At 36.4% G+C, this 25,426-nt stretch overlaps 1 protein-coding gene across 2 annotated transcripts in view; it reads right to left on the bottom strand.

Moving 5' to 3' along the window:
* Positions 1-25,426, bottom strand: part of LOC112680253 (alpha-protein kinase 1-like) — a 123,170-nt gene that overhangs the window by 25,697 nt on the left and 72,047 nt on the right. For both annotated transcript variants that reach the window (XM_025550289.1, XM_025550291.1), the window contains one exon: positions 8,687-9,769. In XM_025550289.1, coding sequence (XP_025406074.1) covers positions 8,687-9,769 — 1,083 coding nt within the window. The remainder of the gene's footprint in view (positions 1-8,686; positions 9,770-25,426) is intronic.

Genomic DNA, 25,426 nt, shown 5'->3' with positions numbered 1-25,426 from the left:
CCCTTGGGGGTGCGACCCCGCGCATCTCTCGTCCCCTATACATATGCAATTACCCTTTTGATCCTGCCTGTGGCGGTTGTGCTACTGCACTATCCTTCTCTCTAGCCCCACGGCAGGACCGTTTCATCCCGTCTATGCCACGTATCCTATCCCAAGAAATTTGTCTCTTGTTCTTTCACTACACACATACGCAACCGCTGCCGTACATATATTTATTATGTCGACGCCACCGCTGGATGCCCTTCGTCCGAGATACAGAGCAGAAAGTGAAAGAACCCATCCCCGACGGCTGCCGCGCCCATTATACTTTTATGTTGCTCGGTCGTATATACACAATGTTGTTATTTTGTCAAGTGCCCCGTTATATATCTATACACACATGTGAATGTGAACACGAGTAGACACGCATATATGTGCGTCATGAATAAGTGAACACCGTCAAAAAAAAAAAAAAATAATAAAAAATTAAGTTCCGTTTTCTAATAATCGTTGTTGTATATGTGAGATATAGGCTTGAATAGGTGTTATTATTGAAAAACCTAAGAATTTTCAGCAAGACACTAAGATCCAATTTTTAATTGTTTACACTTAATCAAAAGTTAAATCGACTTGATTCCTAAATTTAAAAACAGTTGATATAATATATTATCGTATATATTTAATAAAATCAATATATACGAACATAAATCTATGATTTGCACAAAATCTAAAAAGATCTAAAAATTAGTTGTTAGAATACGTTAATAATTTCAATGGTTACTAAAGATATTCTTACACAAAGCGATATATCTAAACGTATAAGACTATATGTACAACGTAAGTATAATAAAAAAAAGTAATAACAATTTAACAATGATTATAAGAACATTTGCAAACATTATTTGGTGAGCTCTGAATATGGTGAAGGCTAAAAATATATTTCAGATGGATGAACCCTTTAAATAGCGGTAATGCAAATGATTTCGTTTTGGTTTTAAATTGTAATAAATATAATTAATTTTTTTTTTTTAATCATTAACATAATTAGACAATAGAATAATAAAATAAAATATTTTAGAAATTATTGAATTATTTTAACTAAACTTACATTAGAATAAATAATATAAAATATATGTTACACACATTAATATACGCAATACACGTAGTGTCGATGGAATGTATACACAACATGCAAGAAAAAAATTAAAAATATATTTTTTATTTTCTTTTTTATATACGCTAGCAATACATTCGTCGACAATGAAATGATTACGTGAAACGTTTAAAAAATAAGGATAGACAATTATAGGTATTATATATAATATATATATTCGTTAAATATTGTGTTTGGAACTCACTTAAGTGGTTTGAAATAATTTAGAAAAACAAATTCTTCTTGATGTTTGTTACCCTTGTAGCCGTAATAATATTTTGCATACTAAGCAATTATTGCTAAAAAACTCATCACTGCGATGACGATTTAATGTGTATGTTATAGGCAAGAATTTGTCTGAAAATATGATTATAATTAATAATGTATTGTCATCCGGCAGGTGCGTATACTAATCGGCTCTGTAATTCAGTATAATGTGTTTTTACAAATAAATCTACATGCGAATACCATTTTATCACTACGTGTAATCAACTTCTGTCTCGGCATTCCGATCCCGATAAAAAATGAAAAAAAAAAAACTGCAGAAAAATAACTATAGTGTAGTTTAATAATTAAAATATATTATAATTATATTATTGTTTTCTACCGCGGACGAATCAAACATTAAAACCTAGATTAGAACTTGACCTATACTCTTTTCGAAGAGCAAAAAAATAAAAAATAAAACTTCGGACATCGTTATTATATGATTTAACCCCGCAGCCGCGTCTGGTGGTCAAGTGCGTGGTCGTTAATTTATAACTTACAAAAGTGGTTTTCACATAGCGCGCAACTACGTTAGACAAATATTGCTGTTACTTCAATTGCAAATATAATTATGGCCCTTGTACGATGAAGTATTATGTGTTGTGCATTGTTATAGAAAAAAAATTAATAATATACTGTCGGTAGTGGCAGAGGCCATCTTTCAATGACCTTGATGTAAGAATAATAATAAAAAAATTAATCGTATAAAATAAACAATAAGAACTAAGAATTTAGACAGTACTGCAAGGGAAAAAATATGTAGCCATACTATAGGCGACAACGATATCGAAAATGGTAAACGTTAACAGCTAGAAGGAGTATCAATAAGATATGTCTTATCTCTATCTTATTCACTATTTTCTCTAAGCAGCAACTAAGAGAGAATCTTTATAGAAATAACATATCATGAATGTTAATCTATATAAGTTACGTTATTCCATAATATATATATATATATATATATTAATAATTGATTGACAAATATCGTAGAAAAGTAAATAAGCGATATTATTTGCACGAGTCACGTGCAAAGTGGACAAAGTAAAATGTATATGAATCATTGACGTTCATTGTTCATAGCGAAAAGTTCATAAGCGTAAAATTAAAGAATAAAAGGAATAAAATAATATGAAATTATTACGACCCGTAATGACCGTGCGCGCAGCTATGTAACCGAAGATAAAAAATAAAATATTATTTTTAGAGTATTACGATTATTATATTATTTGAAACATATATTATAACAATTAGGTATTAAAAAAATATTCGCCTTTAACCGATATTTCACCGGTCACGGGGGCAAAAGTTGTTCGGAGCAATATGAAGTAAAATAAAATAAAATATATAGAACAAAATTAACTATGTACTTTTATATTTATGAGTTTATTATAATATATTATGTGTACTTAATGGGAGAGGTATTTTTTGTAATAAATAATAAGAATAATAATAGTTGCAAAAGCATCATTATGCAACAAAATAAAAAATCTATAATGTTCTCTCTAATCAGGCCTCGAGCGAAAGCACACATACTACAAAGTAATAATAATAATAATAGGTGTAGTACTGAATATACAATGTTAAGACGGCAGTTCTACTCGACGCGTTCGCAGTTCATAAATCGTTTAATTGAAATTCAGATAACGGCACTATCGCGCACAACAATATGATTGCTTCTATTACTATTATGATAATCGTGGACGAGTGATAAAAGATTTTTCATGTGGATACAACAAACCAGGCACGTAAAAAGGTGCTTATTTGAGGGGGGAACGGGAGATTAATCTTCTTCAAAATTATTGGGTATTAAATAATGTGCAAAAGAGTGGTATAAACCGTATATCTTAATTCGTGGTTACTACATTACGAATTTTGAGGGAGGGGGCGATCGTTCGTACCGCCTTCCTAAATTACGCGCCTGATACCAAACAATTTGATATCGGTTCGGAGTGAAAACGTAAAAATAAATATAAAACATACTACTGTGCGGACAACGACGCCGACGAACGCGATCGCGAAAAAAAAAACCATTACATTTGTTATAATATACATTGCGCATATCTACCTACACGCGAGGGAAAATAAATTACCGGCTTCGTGAGAGGGGGATGGTAGGAGGGGGCGGGAAATCAACACGGTCGTTTATTCGTTGTCGGTTAATCAATTACGCAACGTGCGCCGGCGTATTATCTAAAAATAAATATAAAAAATCACCTTGGACGTCCGAGAGAACGATATGAGATTTCGGAAGAACGCCGTCACGTGTGTGTACCGACCGCGTACGGGCGTCGGATGTTGTAATCCCTCAGCGCAAATGTAAAACGCGACCAACACCACCGCCGCCCAGGAGTACCGTGAGAAACGGCCGAACGCGAGGAGGCGACAACGTTTTAACGAAAAATCCGAGCAATATTTTTCGCGAGCAAGATGGAATCGCACAACGCAGTCGAAACGCATAATTTAATTTGGAACAATACGTCGCGAACGTCTGCTATATAGCGGTAACCAGAGCGGGGTTACGGGAGGAGAGGGATACCGTTAGCATCGTCCAACATGCCCTACGATATTATTATAATAATTACTATCATTTAATTGTTATATTAATATATTAATCGTAGCTTTTTGACCAGCATTCGTTATCTGGCGATGCGTGTTGTTTGTACAAATATACCTAATGCAATCGATACCTATATTAATTAATAATTAATAAGCATCGGGTGTTCTGATTCATGATATAAAGAAACGATCGTATGCTATCGGCGATGATTATTCGGTTCGCCCGCGATCGATAAGGATGATCAGAACACATACATATGATATACATATCATATACAATATGATAAAATATAAATATACACACATTACTCATGGCTGTATCGTGCAAAACGTGTTCGTCGCGCACAGCGGCATTATAGTGCGTTGATTTATGACTATTTTTTTTCGACCATTTATTATTTCGTCGAATAATAATTATAATTATACAATGATAATTCTCGTCGGATACGATATTATTTGGTGAGAGTGTGAAAAAAACACATTTTTTATCTCCGACTGATAATAACGCGGCGGCAGCGGAAGGCTATAGCACAAATGTGAGGATTCAAATGCAATTTTACAATATAATTCATACCGTCTATTCATCTCATCTACTATTGTAGCCACGAGCGAGATAATAATGTTTTGATTTTGTCTGTTTGTATAACTTTGAGTAGAGAAACGTAGGAACGAAAAAAACAATATTGAAGAATGAGATACTTGAGACAAAGTATAATATTAGAACTAATAAGTATAAGAGATTATAACACAGAACTTATAAAAAACATCGAGTCAGTAACAAGGGTTCTTTTTGCTCTTGTTGAATTATTAAGGGTGAGTCTTCTGGCAATTATCATTTGAAAAAAAATAATTTTGCACACGAAGATCGACGTGATATATACCAAATATATATTTGCAGAGAAAAACTAATAAATACCTATCTATCAAAAGTATCATAATCAGGGGTTAAATATCCGATTGATATTTTGCGAAAGACTTGCGGTGGAGCTTGTCGAATATCTTTATCGTATAGGTTGAGCTCAACTATAGCACGGCGTATTTTGTGCACTTGTCATCAAACTCGTCTCGTTTTGCTTCGATCGGTAAACATACATATAAATAAGACATAACTACGACATATGATACTGCAGTTACTGGTGGTACCACGGCTACGACGATTATTATTATAATTTTTTTTGTTATTAATATTAAAAATCTAAAAATACGAAACAATAAACCTACTAAACAAGCCGTGGAGAGCAGCAGCAGTAGCAGCAGCAGCATAAGAGGAATTAGCTGTAAATATATTATATGATAATAATAAAACCGAAAGAGCGTTTATAAACGCGTTGCGTACAACGGAGAAAGATAATGCGTGCGTGAGAGGGTGGACAACGCGTGAAGAGTGGAGAAGGCGCGCGCGAAACAGAGCTGGTCCGTAGAGGCTATAAAACCGAAACGCGGAGGTTTGCCGCGGGGCAGATAAATTTTGTTGGCCCTTGGCCACGGTTTTATATACGATTGAACTCGGTGTATGCATGTAAAATGTGCGCCGGATAGAAGATGCGGTGCACGGGGAGAGGGCGAGGATGCTATCCATTAGCCCTAGGATCCTCCTCACCCTCCAACCACGGTATGTTGTAATTAGACAATTAATTTACGACGGGCAACCTAAGCTGCGCGGAAATTTATTAGAGATCCGTCATGTAGAGTAGGAAATTTGTATCAATTTGTACACATAACATGATATTATAACGTAAACTCGTCGTACGTGGACGAAAAGACTACGCGAGCTTTTTTTTTCATTTTTTTCGACCACAGCAGAAGGAAATTGTCAAACCTTTTTTAGATATTTCAAAATTATTCAAGAACAACACGCACGGTTCACCGTAATATTCATATCTTTCTTTGATAACATAACGTATACGTCATTTGAGAATTATAATACACGTGGACACTGCAGTGCGTGTGCACGAAAATAAATCTACGAGATTCAAAATACTACATTCATGCTGTCGTCAGTGCAGCACTCGAATGCATAAATAAAATGTCGGATTAGTGGACACTTGTTTCGAGTGCGGTAAGTATGAAAAGCTATCGAGTAACATGATTGATTATGAGGTAATAACGTATTTAGGGCTAAATAAATTTTCTAACATACTGAACAATGCACCGATAACATTAATTTTATTAATAATAATAAGAAAGTAAAATATTTTCATTATTTAATCTCGATAATGTAATATATATTTTATAATCTATTTTTTGCAAAGATTTTACAAAAAAAAAAAAAAAATAATAAATAACGTAAAATCATTAAAAATGTATTGTTAATGAACGTTGATGCCAAGAATACACATTGTAATAATTTGAACAGATTGACATATTTGGCGTGCGATTTTTCCTTTTTTTTAAACGTTGGTATACACAAATGAACAAGGAAATTAAACTAGATTAAGACAATAAATATAGGTTTTATTTTATTTATATCGTTACAAATTTAAAGTCGATGATCGACAGCCGTGAGTAGTGAATAACGATTGTAACGTCATATTATTGCCGGCGGACAACGGGTTTAAAGTTCGCATAGATTACCCGTAAAACAATTATTGTACGTGCGGAACACGGCAGAGTGGCGGCAGTGGCCGGTCGACTAGCGTGTGCGAAACGTACGCGGACAACCGTGAACCTGCGCACACTTATAACCGCGGCGGTAACAACCACGTTCGCGTCGTCGAACATCCTTTCGAAACTTTTAAACTTACCCCAGACCGTAGTTGCCGCCACTCCGTCTGATGAGCAACATGCAATTCGAACACATGGTGATTTAATTTTCCGTCGTCCTGCGTCTCTTACCGTTTATTATCTTTTTGCGACGAGAAAAATAATATTTCCTGCGGCGCACCCGGCGATGGCAAATCGATCGTTAGGCAGAAGGTTAGCTACGAGGAACCACAGGGCAACGGCGCGGTACAGGTATATTCGGAATACGACTTTTGGGGGTGCACGAGCCTGCCCTGTATTAGTGCGCGGTAAACGCGTCGGACGAACGCACTGAATTACGAGCGGGACACGGCTTTGAGCTGAGCGCTACCGGAACCGAAAATGTGCTCAATAATTTTTAGACGTAGGGACGACGAGCGCGCAGCGTTACGGCCGAGATTGAACAACGACGACGTTTGCGTTCGATTATTAGTATAATAACGATAATAATATGCATTCGACGCTACTACGTCACTACGGGATTAAAACATTAGAGCGGTTTGTGCGTGCGCGAGCGCGTGGTCGAGTGTGTTATAATATTGTATTATTGTTAAACACGTCCCGCACAGTCCCCGCCCAAAAACTGCGCGAATGCCGTACAACGCGATATTTGATGTGTATATGCAAGCGTCGGCGGCGGTGGTGGCGGAGGAAAATACGACACCCGCGTTCTCCTCTCTTCAACTCGACCCTTCGTCGCCCCCTCCACGATATTTCTCGATATAGCCAACGGATTGCTATTTTTAAGAGCATTATCTCTAGAAGAACAACAATCGACTTTCCATCGCGGAACAATACTCAATTATAATACATTAAACGGTATAATTATTATATACGAGAACAATCGAATGCGTGAAGTGTACGACGTACACTTATAAGGTAGCTGTAAAGGTACATGATCTCGAGTGGTCTATAAAAAAAAATTTCTTCGAGTATCTCATCATGAATAATCGTTTGTTGTTAATATTTTTTTATCTTCAACGTATACATATAATACCGCTTTCGATTGTCACCGAAAACTAGAACGCACACCAACCACACATATTTTACCTGCTCATCAATCACTCACAATCATATTGTACCTACCATCAGAGGCGTACCCAAGGGGGGGTGGTTTAGGTTCGGACCCCCCCCCCCATTGAAATTTCTACATACTCAATGGTTTAATAGTAAATAATATATAGTGTATTTTAATTTCTCATTACCTTCAATATACAAAGCTTATAGATTATATAATATACCAATAATATATAAACCAAGTTTAATTTATACTGATTTTTTTTCATATTATTTCTTATTATTAATTAAATATTATATTTTTTTATAATATTTTACATCCAAATAAAAATTGATTTCAAATTATAGTACCTACCTATTGTAGTAAACCTTTATGCACAATATGTATAATGTGTGCATAATTATTGTGATTTTTACTATAGCTATTAACAGTAATTTGTTGGTATTAAATTAAACTATAATTATAAATAGAGAACAGATAAAATAAAAACTTTGGATCCCCCTAAAAAATTCCTGGGTACGTCCCTGCCTACCACCGTACAGTACGACCACCAATTCTAATCGTCTGCGGGAATGAAGTTTTTATCACATTTTTTACCTACACGAAATGAACCGAGATTAACGTGACCGAAATTAGGATTATGGATTTTGATACCTGCATACAAGAGTGTGTTTGTTGTAGATTTCGTAAGATATTCAATACCGATTGGACTTTCTATCATAAAACATAAAATATGCCGTAAGCAAATGCCAAAATCAGGCATTTTATTAAGGACTCCGCTAAATACCTACAAGAAAATCGTCAAACAATGTTATTTTAATGTAGTTTTACTATCCGTCAAGGTGTAAATGTCTTAACAGTCTTATTATATTTTCAGCTTGATTTATTTATACACCAACAATACGTTCATACATATATATTAGAGAAAATATTAAAGTACTGAGGTCGTATAAACATACAAATGGACTGACCTGGTTTTGGGAGACTCAGGACGTTGGACGGCCATCGCGATACCGTGATCGTCTCTGATGTGCATTTTCGACGAGATTTTTTTGAGCACGTCGTCCATGGACCGCTTATTATTGTTATGGTTGTAGTTGTTGTTGTTATTGTTGAGGTGCATGAGGTGAGCGAGCTTGTCAGCTTCGTCGGTACCGCTCTTACGGAGCCGTTGTTCGATGTCAAAAAACGGCGAGCCTGCAGCCGCGACCGCGGCCACAGCAGCTGCGGCCTGGACACCGTCCATCAGGTGGTGGTACGGCGATGACAGGTGTTCTTGTTGCTGCTGTTGCTGCTGCTGCTGGTGGATGTGGTGGCCACCAGCGTTTAGAAATGCTCGTTCGTACGCGGCCGCGGCCACAGCTGTTTCGTAGAAAGCGGCGCTGGGATTGAGCATCTGCTGGAAGGACGTTTGCATGATCGGCGGCGGCTGGTGGACGGACGACGAGTGCTGTTGCGGCGGCGACCCTGTCGACTGTTGACGAACGTACCCGGCGTACTGCTGCTGCGACGCCCTGTGGTCGGGCGACGCTCCGAGCGCAGCCGCCGCGGCCGATCCGGCAGCCGACGAAGGGCTCTCGGTGCGTTGGCGTTTGTTGTTGTTGTTGTTGGTGGTGTTGCTGCAGGACGATTGTCGACCGGCGCCTTGGACGGGCGACGAACCGGACGCGTATCGGCCGCCACCACTGCTACTGTTCTCGCTGTCCGACGACGGTGACGGCGACGTACCACCGCTGCTGCTAGCCGGTCGGGCGGTGACCGACGATGGCCGTGGGCTGTTGGTCATCACGGGGCTGCCGCAACTCCTGTCCGTCACAGTCGCGGACGCGGTGGCCGTGGCCGTTTCCATGTTACCGGTGGTACCGTCGTCCGACTGATGGCCGCCGCTGCTGCTGCTGCTGCTGCTGCTGATACTGCTCCTGCCGCCGCCGCTACCGTTCTCTTCGGTCGCCGCAGCGGTACCGGTGGTGCAGCCTGTCGTCGTCGTGTCCGACGCGCTCGTAGCGTTCTCTAGCAGTTTGGACGGCGGTGATTTACGTTTCGATGACATTACACTGCAACAGTACAACACGTGAAAATGTTAATACCGCGAATAATTTTGTTTGAAAACCAAAGTGCACCCCGAAGTCGCGCATTGAACACGCTCTGCAGCAATCGGGGAAAACGAAAAAAAATAAATAAAAAAATTATCCCAACCAGTTAACTCGACCCGTTTTATGTGTATATTGCTGTAGCAGAGTACGATCATTTTTGTAATTGTTCACGTGTGAAACGCGTTTTTTTCCAGAAAAAAAAGAAAAATAAATCGAACAAATGACAAACGAAGAATGGCGTATCCGTAAATTGTTATACTATCATATTCTGATGTGTTAGGTCTAAACTTGTATGTAAACTATGGACGGGTATAAATTCAAAATTAACTTATCAGATTACGAAAGTATAAAAAACTTGTATACTATTATAAACACTATACATATTATACTGTAAGGTGTTTATTATGTCCTCCAGCCTCGTGGAGTCGACGTATTGCGTGAGATCAGTTTTATCAAATATTCGCCGGGTTCGGTCGACCGCACGCGCGTATTAAAATATAATAAAATCATTGTTGTACAGTACAGTGTACCGCTTGGCATTATTTGATGAAGCCGATGAAAAAAAGCCATGTGGAACTTGACTAAAAATTAAATTCTCATGAAATTTCTCCTCATAACTGTGGTCCGCAATACTCATAACTTCACTGTAACTTCTGCCTCGTGGCATCAAATTATTGAGTAAGGTCAGTTATATCGGATATTTGCCGGCTTTAATCAAACGCACGTGTGAATGAAAATATAATATAACCATTGTTATATAGTAATGTACCACTAGGCATTATTTTACAAAGCGGATAATGAAAAAGAGGCGCGCGTGTATTGTAATAAAAAATAAAAATAATTGAGAGATGTCTCTTCATAACGTCATAATATCATCTATTTGTTGCATGCAAAATTATTTAAAAAAAAAAAAAAAAATGGAAAATGCATAATGAGCGTATTTATCAAAAGATTTTCTAACAAATTTGAAAAAAAAATGTATACACAAAACAAATATATATATTATACAGTCAGAGCAACATAATTTGCTTTTCAAGCACGTATTCTTTATTGCGAAAAAAACACATTTTGTTTGATTTATTGGAGCTATCGGTCAATGCATTTTCACGTGGTTCTCTTGAAACGGTTCGATGAAGCGAACAAATGGAATTCGTTCTCTCTCTCTCTCTTTCTCAGTACCTAATGGTTAAATATATATTTGCAAACACTATATATATATACATTTTACCATTTACAGAGCACATACACTCATATGTAATACTGTAATACTCATGTAATACTCGCACAACTAAATCGTGTTTTTTATTATTACGCTTATACATATTTTCAAGACATTTTAGACTTGAATCGTTTAATTGTTTATAAGTATGTGCTACAAGCGAACGTTATGAAGGCAAATTTCGGAGTCAAAAGAGAAGGTTACGCGTTAGAGGTCAAAAAATCGATTTAAAATATATATGTGTATACCTGAATTTGTATTAAAATTATCAATGTTTTTACAAAAAGTTTAACGAGGAAAGACAATTTTAATTATGTTATCCGTTGTGCATTGATAATATTCTGAAACAATAAATTATCATATATACCACGAATGACATACAGCACCGTCGTGATAAAAAAAAAAAAAAAACTAGAAGATACGACAATCCTTTACATTTAATTAGTAAACCGGACACGAGTCACCGTAGACGCTACTTATTGGACTTTAAAACTATTTTAAATACATAATTTTACACAACACATGATGGGTAAAAATATAAAAAATCTTTCACGGAATTTTATATAAATTTCAACAGTTTTTATTAAAAAGCACACCTCACATTAAAATACATAACAATCTATTTCTAAACATTAATATTACTATGTTATTAATTCACATTGATATATGTGTTATGATAACAGAGTAACATCAAAACGACGACGGACTACACGACGAAAGATGTCTTGAATAAACAAAAAGCGTAAAAAATAAAAATTATTGAAAAAAATTATACTTAGGTAATACACGACCGATAAAACTAAATAATACACACACACACATACACGCATCATATACACATGCGCACACACAAAGCGGTACAATTTTTTTTCCCGAGGTTATCAACTCGAGCAAACGGTCCGCCGATAACTCTATGGCAGACTCGAATTTAACAAAATACCAATTGAAAAAGATAAAACACTTTTATAGTTTATACAAGCATATATCAATCATTGTTATTTTTTTATTGAATTTATTGACGATTATTTTTATAAATTATGCATAAAAAATAATAATAATAATAATAATAAACGATGACCCTTCACACCTTGTAACATGCATTTTTTTCTACAGTGCTCATCTTCTTGTCTCTCTTCATAGCGCGCGCACTCGGACGCACCACGTATGTGTATAATGAATGTTATACGTATAAGAACATTTCAAAGAGACCTCATTGCCTCCTTATAACACATTGAATACACATATTAGAGAACGATTACAACGAACGATACGACGAGAGTTCAGTAAATATCAACAACAACGTATACAATAATATCTAACACTTAATAGAGTTCTACGAAAAATATTAAATTTATTTCGAAATCACCGATTAATCTGTATTGTTCTTCTCTGACAATTGACATTTTTCACTCTCGTCCTACGCACACCGCATTTTCCGCAGTCTCTTTCCGTTCAACCGCTATCACATACTCACGGTCTTTCGTCACCAATCGTTGTTTCAATTATAATTATTATTACTGTACTGTATACATACAAACACTCATACGGTGAATTGCGATTTAAAAAAATGATTTATGTTTTTTTTTTAATACAGCACTACTTACTTTCACGCTCTAAACATTACAAACTCGACTTTGAATAAGTCACACCGATATACATCACATACTTTCAAAATACATGCATTCAACTTTAAAATTACATATTTAATAAGTTAGTATTTTTATTTATAATATATAATTTACTGAAGCTTGAGCTTTTGAATGGAAATGATAAATATGTATAATTTATAGAATTTAACGACGAAAGTTTATTCTCCCGCTACCATGTAGTTTCAGCAATAAATTAATTAATTCTTATCGTATCAAATATTATTACGTGTAAGTGTAACATGCAATGAACAGACTGAAAGCAAAATAATAACACTCCTTGTCGCTGGGACCGCCAAATACATGCTCCGGTAATTTAATTGCAATAGCAACTACAATTAACGAAAATAAATTTTAATCGAAAATATCACAAATGCAATGCAATCCAATAACAAGAAACAGACCGCATCGTCTTGTGTTTATTCGACGGTCCGATTTATAGATATAAATTAATATGTACATATGTTCATGGATTAAGATGTGCACGTATTTATCAACGGACGGAGACGGGTCGCAGCAAATCGGATATACGTTTATGCGGCAAGGGTGAAACGATGGATTTTCGCGACGGCTAAGAAGACTCGCAGGAAATGGTCGTAATTTCCCGCGCGCATACGCGTCTTTGCAACGTCTTCATATGTGTTTAAATTGAATGCGAACGCCAAATGAACATAATGCACAGTTCTCCTACACGGTAAAACGTAACCCTTCGGAGTCATTGGTAGTGCATACGTGTGCGGCAGTGAGGAAATCACATTGCCACGCGATGAAAGACGACGCGCATATAAACTACGACGAAGGGTCAGCCATATATTTTGCGTCAAACGTCTCGTCAACGCATCCACGAAGGGAGTGAGGTGCAGCGGCATCGCGTGATTGATAATCTTAATAATAACCAAAGTTCACGATCGTATGCTGGTCAGGTGGTCAATCTCGACGAAAATTGTAATTTATTCTATTATGCTCTTGACCCGCGTCCGAATACGGTGAGAAAATTACAGACTAGCCCGAGATGTCTCCAAAAACCGAAGACAAAACCGTTGATATTTGTCTAAGAACACTTATTGCGTACGCATTGTGTATGCATACAGACGTATTACATCCTAATATAACGTCGAAGAGCGAACCGACGGACGAATTGGATTTTACGGTTTTTCGAACGCTGGTATAAATCGTTCGTCGCCATTGTTGTTCGCGTGATGATGACGATGACGATGATGGTGGCGATGATAATAATGATAGACACCACACGACTATACAAACCCGGTCGGTGGTCGGGGGAATGTTTACACATAACGCCACCGCCGCGGTTGTTCCATTAAAAAATTCTCGAGTTATTTAAACTGTGGCGCGCGCATGTTTATACACATATAAAAAAGAACGACGTAAACATTATACGCACATTATATCCTCGTGGCGTGTGTTGTCCACGTGCGGTTCAACGAACCGTTTACCGAATGGATTTTAAAGAGAATAACAAGATAAAAACAACAAAAAACCGCCCTTCAAATAGTCCGAACCGATATAGTAATACATACGCATTACCTATACATAAATGATACGCTGAGCCGTTCGCTTAGATGGCATTAGCATTTTTTATTCACCGCCGTTGCGCGCCAAGACACATTTTACGTATTTTACATTTTTTGTTGGTTTTTCGAAATGTTAACAAGACAATTTATGATTTTAAAATACATAAAAATTTAAACGGAACGCTATATAAATAAATCTGTATTAATTAAAAGAATGGTCATCGCCCATATTATATTAGAAATATATGATGTGTTACGATACGGGAAAAATTTTTTTTTTAAAAAAAAAAACAAATAAATATATAAGAGACAAAAATAAACGAGAGCACGGGGTCTGCGTTTTCAAATGAAAAATACAGATACAGATACACGCGGACTATTATTATTTTTTGAATCCAATGAATAGAGGAGTAACGTCACCTCAAACAAGTCTCCAAATGAGTAGCGTATATCATTGACAAAAAATAATACGTATATAAAATCTACTGATTGAGGGCGCGCTGTAAAAGTTCAAACGATTTTCGCTCTTTATTGTAAATATTTTTTTAATAAATATTCGATATCATATTTCTAATCACTTTGAAAGCTCGATTATTATTCTCAGCTCGTCCACCCATTAAATCCATACAAACCCACACAGATGCACATACATATCAATAGAAATGTTGTGGCGACTATACGCGGTCCCTTCGTAATACATTTTGGTCCGTTCATTCCGTGAAAAGGGATGTAGAAACAACAACTGCAGTAAATAGTAGCTATCAGAAATAAGTTAAAAGCGTTTCGAGTGGAAAAATAAACTTACTGAAGATGTACGAATTGTAATATACTTAATGCATATTATTAATAACATAATGTATACTTTCATACAAAGTATTAATAATATTGAATGGTTAGGTTAAAAGGTCGTCGGAACCGTATATTGTATTATTATTATATAACTATACTATACGTAAACTTAATTATCAATCGACAATAAGCCCGCGAGTCTATTATACCGAGTGATTAAAAAATACAGTTTTAATATTGGAAACTTAAAATATATATGTATAAATAAATATGATTTTATCGGTATTGGCCGACAGTGGAAGGGAATAGGAAATTCCACAAAAAACAAGTAAAATACGTATTTAGGACATAAATCAAAATAGTTAAAACTGAAAAATGTACGGTCGAACAAGTCGCGTAAGATATTTACTACGTGTTAGAAAACTGAAGCACACCCCGCCGCCACCGCCGTCGTTGGTTTGCAAATTTCAACAAGTAATTTTTATTATATATAACATTTATAAATGTTTTATTATAATTATTTATTTGTTTTTCACCACCGTAGCAGCAACAATAAGTAACGCGATAACAACATGTACTCAGCGCGGATATGTGTTGATGATAAACGCGCTACAATTTTATGGGCTCGTAAATTCTCTCGGACATCACATCATATTGTTCGGTTGTTTTCGACCGGTGATAAAGCAGAATGCAAATTAATATTGTCTGCTCATTCCAGAACACCAGACTGGGTGATGCGTTTTTTTTACACATAAAATAAGAACGAAAAAAAAATATACGACAACTGCGACAGAAATTAAAAATTGCACAGACGCGGTTGGCATCAACAGTTGTTTTTTCACGCGAAATCCCTATGCCAGGAAATCCGTAGAGTTTAAAAATCATATCAAGATGATTGCACAACAAAATAATAACAATAATATTGAATTATAATAGAAGTTCATCGCATATAGTAAGAATAAAAACATAAAATAACTCCATTATTTAACATAATTATTGTTAATTATATTATGACAATTAATACATATTTAACATACGGGGTCATGCATATTATATATGATTATTAAACGTTTTTACCGTACGATTTGTAACAAGGATGAAAGAGTGATCATAAAATTGTATATTATACGTAGATAGAAAACGATTTTTTACAACAAATTAACGAACAAGTTTAAAAAATTATTGTACAGGTTTTGCTAGCTATACGGCGATACATATTATATTGCTGTGCATATAGATTTAAACAACTAACGAGTCATTATCAAGGAATATATAAATCTATAAGCGCCGGAGGAAAACGCGCGTACAACAAATCATACAATACGTCGTTCATAATAGCTGCATTCGGTTTTTATGTTGTACAGGAATTCGTTTATAAGTACGACGCGTACGAAGAAAGGCGTCGAGACAATATAAGTGTACAGAAAACGTATATAATAAATATAAAGGCCAACACATAAACTATTTGTCGATTCCCCCTTTTTTTGGGGTATTTTCTTTCTTTTATTTTTTACACGTCCGGGGCCTTTTATATAAATATAAGTGTTTTTTTTTTTTTTTTTTGTCGATGACAAATGATCCGGTAAACGGTCGAGTGTTTTTCTATACATCCTATACACTTACTCTATTATATACTTGTATATTGTAAAGCGCGTACAAGAGCGCTTACTATACGAACATAATATTTTCGAACACAAATCACCCGTGCAGTCTTTCTGGAGTCTAGGCGCACGCGCAAATACACACAAGACGTCAATATACAAACAGGAACCGATTTTTTATTTACTCAATATATATATATATATATATATATATATATATATATATATATAAATAGACGCATACACAGATGTGATATGTGCAGCGGTCGTGATAGTCCGGGAAAATCGCAAAGTTATATTTTTCTCTGTTTTTTCGGCCGCAAAGGAAACAAAAACGCCAATGCGGTGGATATCATCCATTATTCATCGTCAGATCCTGTGTAGTATAGTAAATTATAGCACTGGCGACATTTTTTTTTCAAAGTATACGTGTATACAAGTTTGTGTGTGTGTGTGTGTGTGTTTTGTTTCCATCAAAAAGCAAATGCAATGCTGTTGAATGATAAACCGATGACGATATTGCTCCGGTGAACATCATCTGCGCGTATATATATATACACAGGTATATGTGAAATACGATCGCGGACCGCTGTAATATACATTGTAGAATAACACACACACACACACACACACACACATGTGCATTAACCTTATACAGAAAGTATTAACGAATGGACATCACATACTGTCAAGTATTCTGTAATATATAAAAAATACGACAACCACGTACATCAATATCGATGAAATCCTATCGACAAAATGTCTTTATTTTTCGACGAAAGAGGTGTTTCGTCATTGATGACGTACGATCGAATTAAATGCGTGTCACGTGAAGTTCTTCAAATTTTAATTTCACCCGCCAACAATTCAAAATAATATTTATTAAGGGTCCGAATATCGAATTTATTTTTAGGATTTTATAATCGGGTAGGTTTTTTAATGTTTAAAATAAATTATATTATCAATAACCATTTTCGAATGTTGAAACATATTTTACGTCTATCATAACATTAAATACACATCACGATCGCTTACCCAATTTTCAAGATTACACATTAAAAAAATATCAGTAAATAATTTTGATAACTGTAAGTATCTTTGTATTGAACATACACACACACACACATCATTCTTATTATAAATATTAATAACATTAATTGAACAAAAAAGAATAAGTATACCTGTTGAATTGATTTCGAAACAATAAAAGCAATGATTTTCGAAAGACTATGTTTTAAAAATGTATGTAAACCAACAAATACTAACAAATCCCTTACATTCGTATAGCGTTATAATTCGACTTTTAGGGGGGATCGGATGCGCTACCGGAAATAATCGATACATAATCAAGGCAATTGGTCATACCGAAGTAAGTGCACTCGGCCGATTACCATTGTCACGGCGGCATGACAATGGGCCCGTTGGCTTTGAAGTCTATTATTATTATAGTTAGTGTACGCATATGGTCTGTAAACACTACGTATACACGCGTCGTATTTGAACTGCATTCGCCACTGCACAAACATGCATATACACGTATTTAATACGATGTTTAGGCACTCAGGTACACCCATTTTAGTGTTAAAACGCGCATACATCAGTTGTGGCAAAAAATCTTACACAGTCACAAGTGTACAAAACACTACAACGAAATAAATACTTGCCAATCGACATAAATGTATGCGGCGAAGAGCGATGGTGCGTTTGTTCATTGGTTTAATACTTTTGTAGTGTATGCACGTCAGGTACGTGTAAGTGTACAGAGTATACAGAGCTTCAAGTGACAAAATACGCATCAGGGGGTTGGGGGGACCGTATACCGTTTGTCCGTGTACCTATCCATACAAATTAACTATCGGTTGTACGTACAAAATTATATGGTATAAAACGACTCCTTTATATTTGATAAGATTAAGTTATTGTTCGTAAAATACTGTTTCTCAAACCACAAAATATATTCAGAGCTCAAATTATCTCAGCTACGGTCGACTGCTGCTGACGAGACGTAATTGCTGATTATGACATAAAATAAAACAAATAGTTTTTAAAGTTGTACTAATTCTTCTCTCCTTCCACTTGAAGCCCTGTAATACCTGCACGAATTTTTAGTCGCTTTCGCGTGTACAATCGAGACATAGGGCGTAGAACAGTCCTACACGGTAACACAGGAAATCGAATAACAGAAATAGAGAACGGACACGAATTACGCGTAAAAATAGACGTACTCTCGTCTCAGACCGAGAGGAAAAAACGAAATATCTGTTCGTGTGTATAGATGTCCTAGCGCTGATAACCCGCGTCGCCGTCGCGCCGTCCACTGAGAGATAAAACGCGATGATAAGGTGACACGCACCACCCCCCTGTGGAGAACTACTGCCAAATGATCCGTGCCGACCGCATGACGAGACTTTAACCTTTTTGTCAGTCTCTAGCTAATTGTCCGTCAAGACCCTTATACATGCGACGTCTACACATATAGGAATATACGTGTCCACATTCGAGGGGGATTATTTTTACACGGACTGAAACTGAAGAGAAAGAGGGGAAGAAAAAACAAACACGATTCCAGATAAAAATGTAGAAAAAAAATAGAAACCTCATGAGCGGCCGGCGGTTGCGGCAATGACCTTGCGCGAAGACGAACAAAACTTCGATTGTCTGTTACTGACACACGAACGTTGCTATGGTGTAAATAGGCGTAATTAAGAGATGTGTTTTGTTAGGAAAAAAGTAATAATAGTAATAAACCAATTCGAGAGGGTCACACGAAATGAATAACGACGAGTGTAGAGCGACACAATTAGTTCGAGAAAACAACGCTTAAGTAGAAAACTACAATAGGCGATGAAGTTTTATGGTTTTTTTTCCGCTTAAAAAAATACACTTTTTACTGAAAACAAGTCTATTATCTTCAACACTACATGATATATAATAATAAGTAAATATCGATTAAAATCATAATTTTACGTTAAAAATAAAAAGAAGATATTTAGGTATTTATATTTGTTGCGTATTTTAAATGTTACATATACGATAATATAAAGCATATATATGCATAGATACGTTCTCGTATACATGCATGCAATACATTTTAAATAATATATAATGATGACTATTAATAGTAATAAAAGGTTCGAATGAAGCATCATTTTTTGCTTTATCGTCACCCAATATAAACGAATAATAATAAAATATCACGTGGGAAGAACTCATATTATAATAAATACGATATTTTTTTATGTGTTTATGAGTGTTATAGATTAAAAACAATGCACGCAATGTTGACCGATTTCATACATCCTCTGTGCGCACTACTATCGATAACTGTATACGACGAAATACCGAGACGGCGACGTGAATAAAAATCCGTAGCAATCCCAGTAGCACTCGGGCGTGGTTTTTCGAAAAAGTGAGCGCGGGAGAGCAAAAAATAAAATTTAAAAAAAACTGGTAATTACACGACTCCAACCGTATTCGGTGTGTACGCATACATGTTTAATAGAGTTATATATGGCTGTCAGAGTACGTCGAAAATATGTATAACCAGTCGCACCCCGCGATAACCATCTCAATACACGCTATAATATACGTAACGGCGTACGGTCAACGAATGTTCATTGTCCCGCTGTCGGTAATAAAAGTCGACTATATACATTGCACGCAGTACAAGGCGTTTTGCGTAAATTTTTAAGAGAGTTTCCACCGTTTTAGCACTTTGATTATCAAAAAGTACAGTGATCTCTCAAACGCGTTGTTCGGTTTCATTATAACATTTTGTTTATCTTTTTTTATTGCATGCCGTCGGAGAAGATTGGTATGGGAAATGCATTTGAAACACAATAGGAACGATCGATTCGAGTGCGACATTAGAACCACGTGCAATGATGAAATTACGAACGACGACTTGTCGACATTGTGTATAACATTATAGTAAAAATAATTTATTTATAATATATATATATAACTCGTATATAGTTAATAAACAATAATCATATAGGTACAATGTGTGCCGAAGTGAAGTGATCGGCCGCCGTCGTATGAAAGTATACTAAAAATGACGAAGATATACCCTATAAAAGAGGGTCTTACTTTTTTATTTTTTAAGTTAAGGGAAATTTACCTTTATTTTTATGTATCTTTAAAAACCTTTTACTATTTCAACGTGATTTTATTTTTATTTTAAAGCTATTTAATTGTGCTATCAATCAACATATGCAATGAAACCAAAAAGTATAGAAATTAATTTTATTAAATTGAAAAAAGTAACATTTTTTTTTTCTTAAAGTGTTTTTAAAAGTGAATCGCGTATTTGCTATAGTTTTTCGTTTTATTTTATTGTTCTATCATTGATTATATAAAAATCAATGGTTCTATTTAATAATACCTAGAACATTTTAACATTTTGGTTTTCATATCTTCCATGATTGCAGGGCCGTCTATTACGCTGTCACTATCTCAGTTTTCTTAGAATCGAGTGTAGGTCGTTAGCTTTTATTTCTTTGATACATTTTAGCTTTGTTGTGTGTACCTAGAAGATGTCTGGTTCAACTACTTATATCAAGCAAACTTGTAATCAAGTTTCAGAATAACCAGGTTATTTGATTTACCATTCGATTTATTTTATTACCCCGGGGGGAACACGCTGTTATTGAACGATTGCGTTTTATCGGGGAAAAAACTGCAAGCAATGCAGTGCTCGAACGTGTAAGTATAATATGCAAGAATATACATTACGTCGCGGTCGTTTACACTGTTTATGTGTCCGTTGACGTTTTCGTTTCCCCTCGTGTCCGCGGAGGAGGACGGCGACGACGACGCCGGAAGTGGATTTAAAACGAATTTGTCACATACGAACCGAAAAACAGTTCTACCGCGGACACGGCCGGCGGTAGAGGCGGCAGCCGTTTGGATAAAAATAGTGTTTAAAAAAAAGACGAAAAAAAAAATGAAATAATAATAATAACGCGTACGGAAAAAAAACGGTTTAGTCACGGTTTATACGAGTCTCGGTCGGGTCTCCCCCGTCCCCCGCGCGCCTTAACCCTCCCACACGTTTGTAATACCACCGCGCGTGTGGTTTATGACGTATCTGCTACCACTACTACCGTACGCGCGCGAGTAAGTACCCCGTCGCTTCAAAACACTAATGTGCATTTGCACGCGCACGCGGAAACTTTATATAGAACAAAGGACATTTTTATTTTTTTTTTGTAACCGAGAAACTGCAACACGGTCGCGGTGGAGGAATGACACATCTGGTGAACATTTCGTGAAAAGACCGTGGAACCCGTAGCCGAACACAATAATAGTTGTTGTTGTTATGTCGTTTTTATGTTATTGTTATGAACATAACACGTGCGCGTGCGCGTCCAACACTGTATGGCAACGTTATTGTTATCGTTTCCGTTCGGACGAGAGGTGTCGCCGCGGCGGCGCACGGAAACATCGAGTCGGGAAAACCGGACGGTCGGCGTCGCGCGACGGACGAGCGCTGCCGCGGGTTGCACGACACTCAACCCGTCACATTTCCAAACCGTGCGCGGAGGACGGCGTGCCCGCCTCCGTCGGCGAAACGTGGAACCTACGCGCGCGCGATATGTCAACCGGGCTCCGCCACGCGAAGGCTTTTACGACCAATAAAACCAACGATAATGAGACGGATTTACCGTTGTTTGTTTTAGAGCGTTTTAAATTGAAAGGATACTATTTTAATCCTTTTGACGCACGCGCCCCCCGCGCCCACCGAGACTTTTACAACGCCGATCCGGAATGCAGTCCAAAGAAAATACACGCGGCAGCCCATTTACCGAAACCGTCACTGGACCGTTCACCGAAAATAGATACCTTTTTAACGGACATCCGTATAGTGTGAAATCATCTCCGTCACGACGGATCCACGTCGTCGTACCCGGGGGGCGACACACTAACGAGTCCGGCGGACTGTGTAGGCAATTTCAATACGTTTTTTTTCACGTGCGCGCGCGTACGAGTAACGATTAAATACCACACAAACTACCTTAACATACTGCGATACGTGTTTATTCGAATTATTTGATTTACTTATTGATTTCTATTTATAAACTGTTTGTCAATATATCAATTGAACCATTTAATATATTTTCTTCATTTTAGTAATATTTTTATTATTTATTCAAATTGTCATAAGAAAGAAGGTGGTGTACAAGTTGTCTTCTAATTTAATCTTAATAACGGTTAACTGGAACAATAATAAAAAAAACTATGATTTGAAGTTAATTAATAACGTTTATAAAAGCTATTGAAAACTGCTATACAAAACACTTGAAACTCGAATCGTTTATAATAAAGCATAATATAACAATGTTGAATACTGTAGTCCGTTTAAAATTACGATTTTTCGAGTATTTTTTGGTTAATATAAAAGACCTTTGTCGATCTAAGAAAATGAAAAGCGGTATTTATTATTTATAATCGCCACAACGTATAATAAAATGTTCATTAAGAACAATGTTGATTGAAATTCACGCCGCAAACAGTAAAGAGCTGTAAGTTCATCTTGACGTGGTGAATAAATGACAACAATATACTATTTTATTATGATTACATCGTATATATATAGTGAAAACCGCATGTATACAATGTACATTTAGGACTATCGTAGGTGGGTTTACGGCCGAGATACTGTTCAACGCGTGCACGAGTACAGCATATGGATGCTATAAAGTCGGTTGATTTATACAAATTATTACAGAAGAAAAGACTGAATTTAGAGGAATCGTATTATATGGGTTTCTCCCCTGACACGACAACGGAACAAAACGCTAAGGGCCAAACCTGTTGGTAGAACCGAATTTTTTCTTTTCTCTCTTTTTTTTTTTTTTTTTCACGAACACATGTGTATACAAGGCGTAGTAGACGCATAGGAATCGGTCTGCGAACAGGGGATAATTACTGCAATGGCGCAGACTACGATACAGGAAGACACATTTCTGTGTGCTGACATAGGATTCGCATTGAATATTTGTTCATCCTGCTGGTTGTCACTATTACATCGTTTTACTTAAGCAGTACATGGCATTACAAAATAGACCCGCACCAAATAACCAAATACAAGAACGAAAATATTTTAAACACTTATAACACGTTTACGCAAAAATATAAAATTGCGTTGTTATTTGTGCCCGAGTATTATAATATATAAATATATATTTGTATAAATTTAGGTACGTGTTCGTGATAAGGCGCTTATCGTAAATTAACGTCGGTCTCTGGCAACCTGACAGCCGCGTTCACTAATTTAATTAATTCGAAATAGTTTCTACAACATATATATATATATATATATACACATATATTATTATTATAATAATACCGATTATATTGATAACCACGTAGGAGACGGTGGGTACTGAAGTGAATGCGAAATGATGTGTTATCAGCAGAAATAATCAAATTATTATTTTTAAGGGTTTTCACGGCAAAGAATACACGAACATCGAAAATAACTTCTACTTTTTGTTTTTAATTACTCCGTAAAAACAACAATTCCAATACGAACTACAATCGAAAGTATGTAAATCGCAGCACGTGTATTGCAATTCATATCATATTATGATTATATGATTGTCTTTTATGCAGAAAAAAGTCTTTCGAGATTATTGAAAAATTTAAGTACCTACCCCTGGTCCCTATCCTACGCGAGTGTACTCTATATAAAACACGTTTAAGACAGAGCCATCGTCGTCGTCCTTATCTCGACAGAAATAGAGAGGCCGTCGTAAAATTGTGGAATCATTCTGAGGTTTAATATCTTCAAGATGTGTGACAAACGACAAATGATTACATGCATCCGATATTTTTGGTAAGGAAAAAAAAACAGAAAATACCCGTCTTGCGATTCTCCGTTCAGTCACAAATGGGCCAACGTACGAGGAGTACCTCGGATGGCACCGTAGTGCAAGAAGAGTAGGTAATTATATTATTTTACGTGCAGTGCACTGGCGCGGTCGTTAAAACGAAAAAACTAAAATACACCCCCACTGCCCCGCGTAAGGCTCATTAAATTGATACCCTCACCGCCGGAAACGACGTTGTTGTTGTTTTTATTGTTAACACGACTTCCAGATTAGTCGATCCCGGTCCCGAGGGCGAGTCGGAAGAGAGAAAAATGAGATCTCTACGAACGCACAAGGGGCGCGACGGCATCAAGTCGTTTTCGATGTGTGTCTTCTGCGATACGTTATACAGTCGATGGAATCTTGCCCGTGGTACACCTATACTATATATGCGTGTAAGGCCGACATACACATACATTTTATACACATAATTGCCGACGATTATTAATCATCGTCGAGTATGTACACCGTTATAATTATTATTATGCCAAGCTACTGTGTATGTACGAATGTGTCAATGTCGGTAATGTGCTTGGATTGCACATGTGAACCCGTCGAACAACAGACACTCCATTATAATTTACGTATTACATTATATATTATATACGTTCGTATACGGCACGTATGATACGTTTATATGGAAACGCGCGAATGGATCAATTCCTTTGCGATACGCTCCATTTATTAAAATTTAAATAAAAAGGAAATTAATAAAGAGTACCCTATGTACAATGTACAATATGCGTGTACAGTGCGGTATTAATGACGTTTGTCGAGTTAAAAACCGAACCTTCGTTATAAAAATATTGCGCACGGGCGTACCGGTATATACGTACAATATTATATTGTGGTCAATGAAAGCGCTTTGTTATCGTTCGACACGACGACGACGATGACGAGGGTGCGCGACATGGCCGCATTATCGGCGACATCAGACGCGTTTGTTAATATTATGTT

The sequence above is a fragment of the Sipha flava genome, unplaced genomic scaffold (genome assembly GCF_003268045.1).
Source record: "Sipha flava isolate LNK unplaced genomic scaffold, YSA_version1 175_pilon_pilon, whole genome shotgun sequence".
NCBI lineage: Eukaryota > Metazoa > Arthropoda > Insecta > Hemiptera > Aphididae > Sipha > Sipha flava.
Note: the sequence above shows the minus strand (reverse complement) of the source record. Positions and strands in the feature narration are given on the sequence as shown.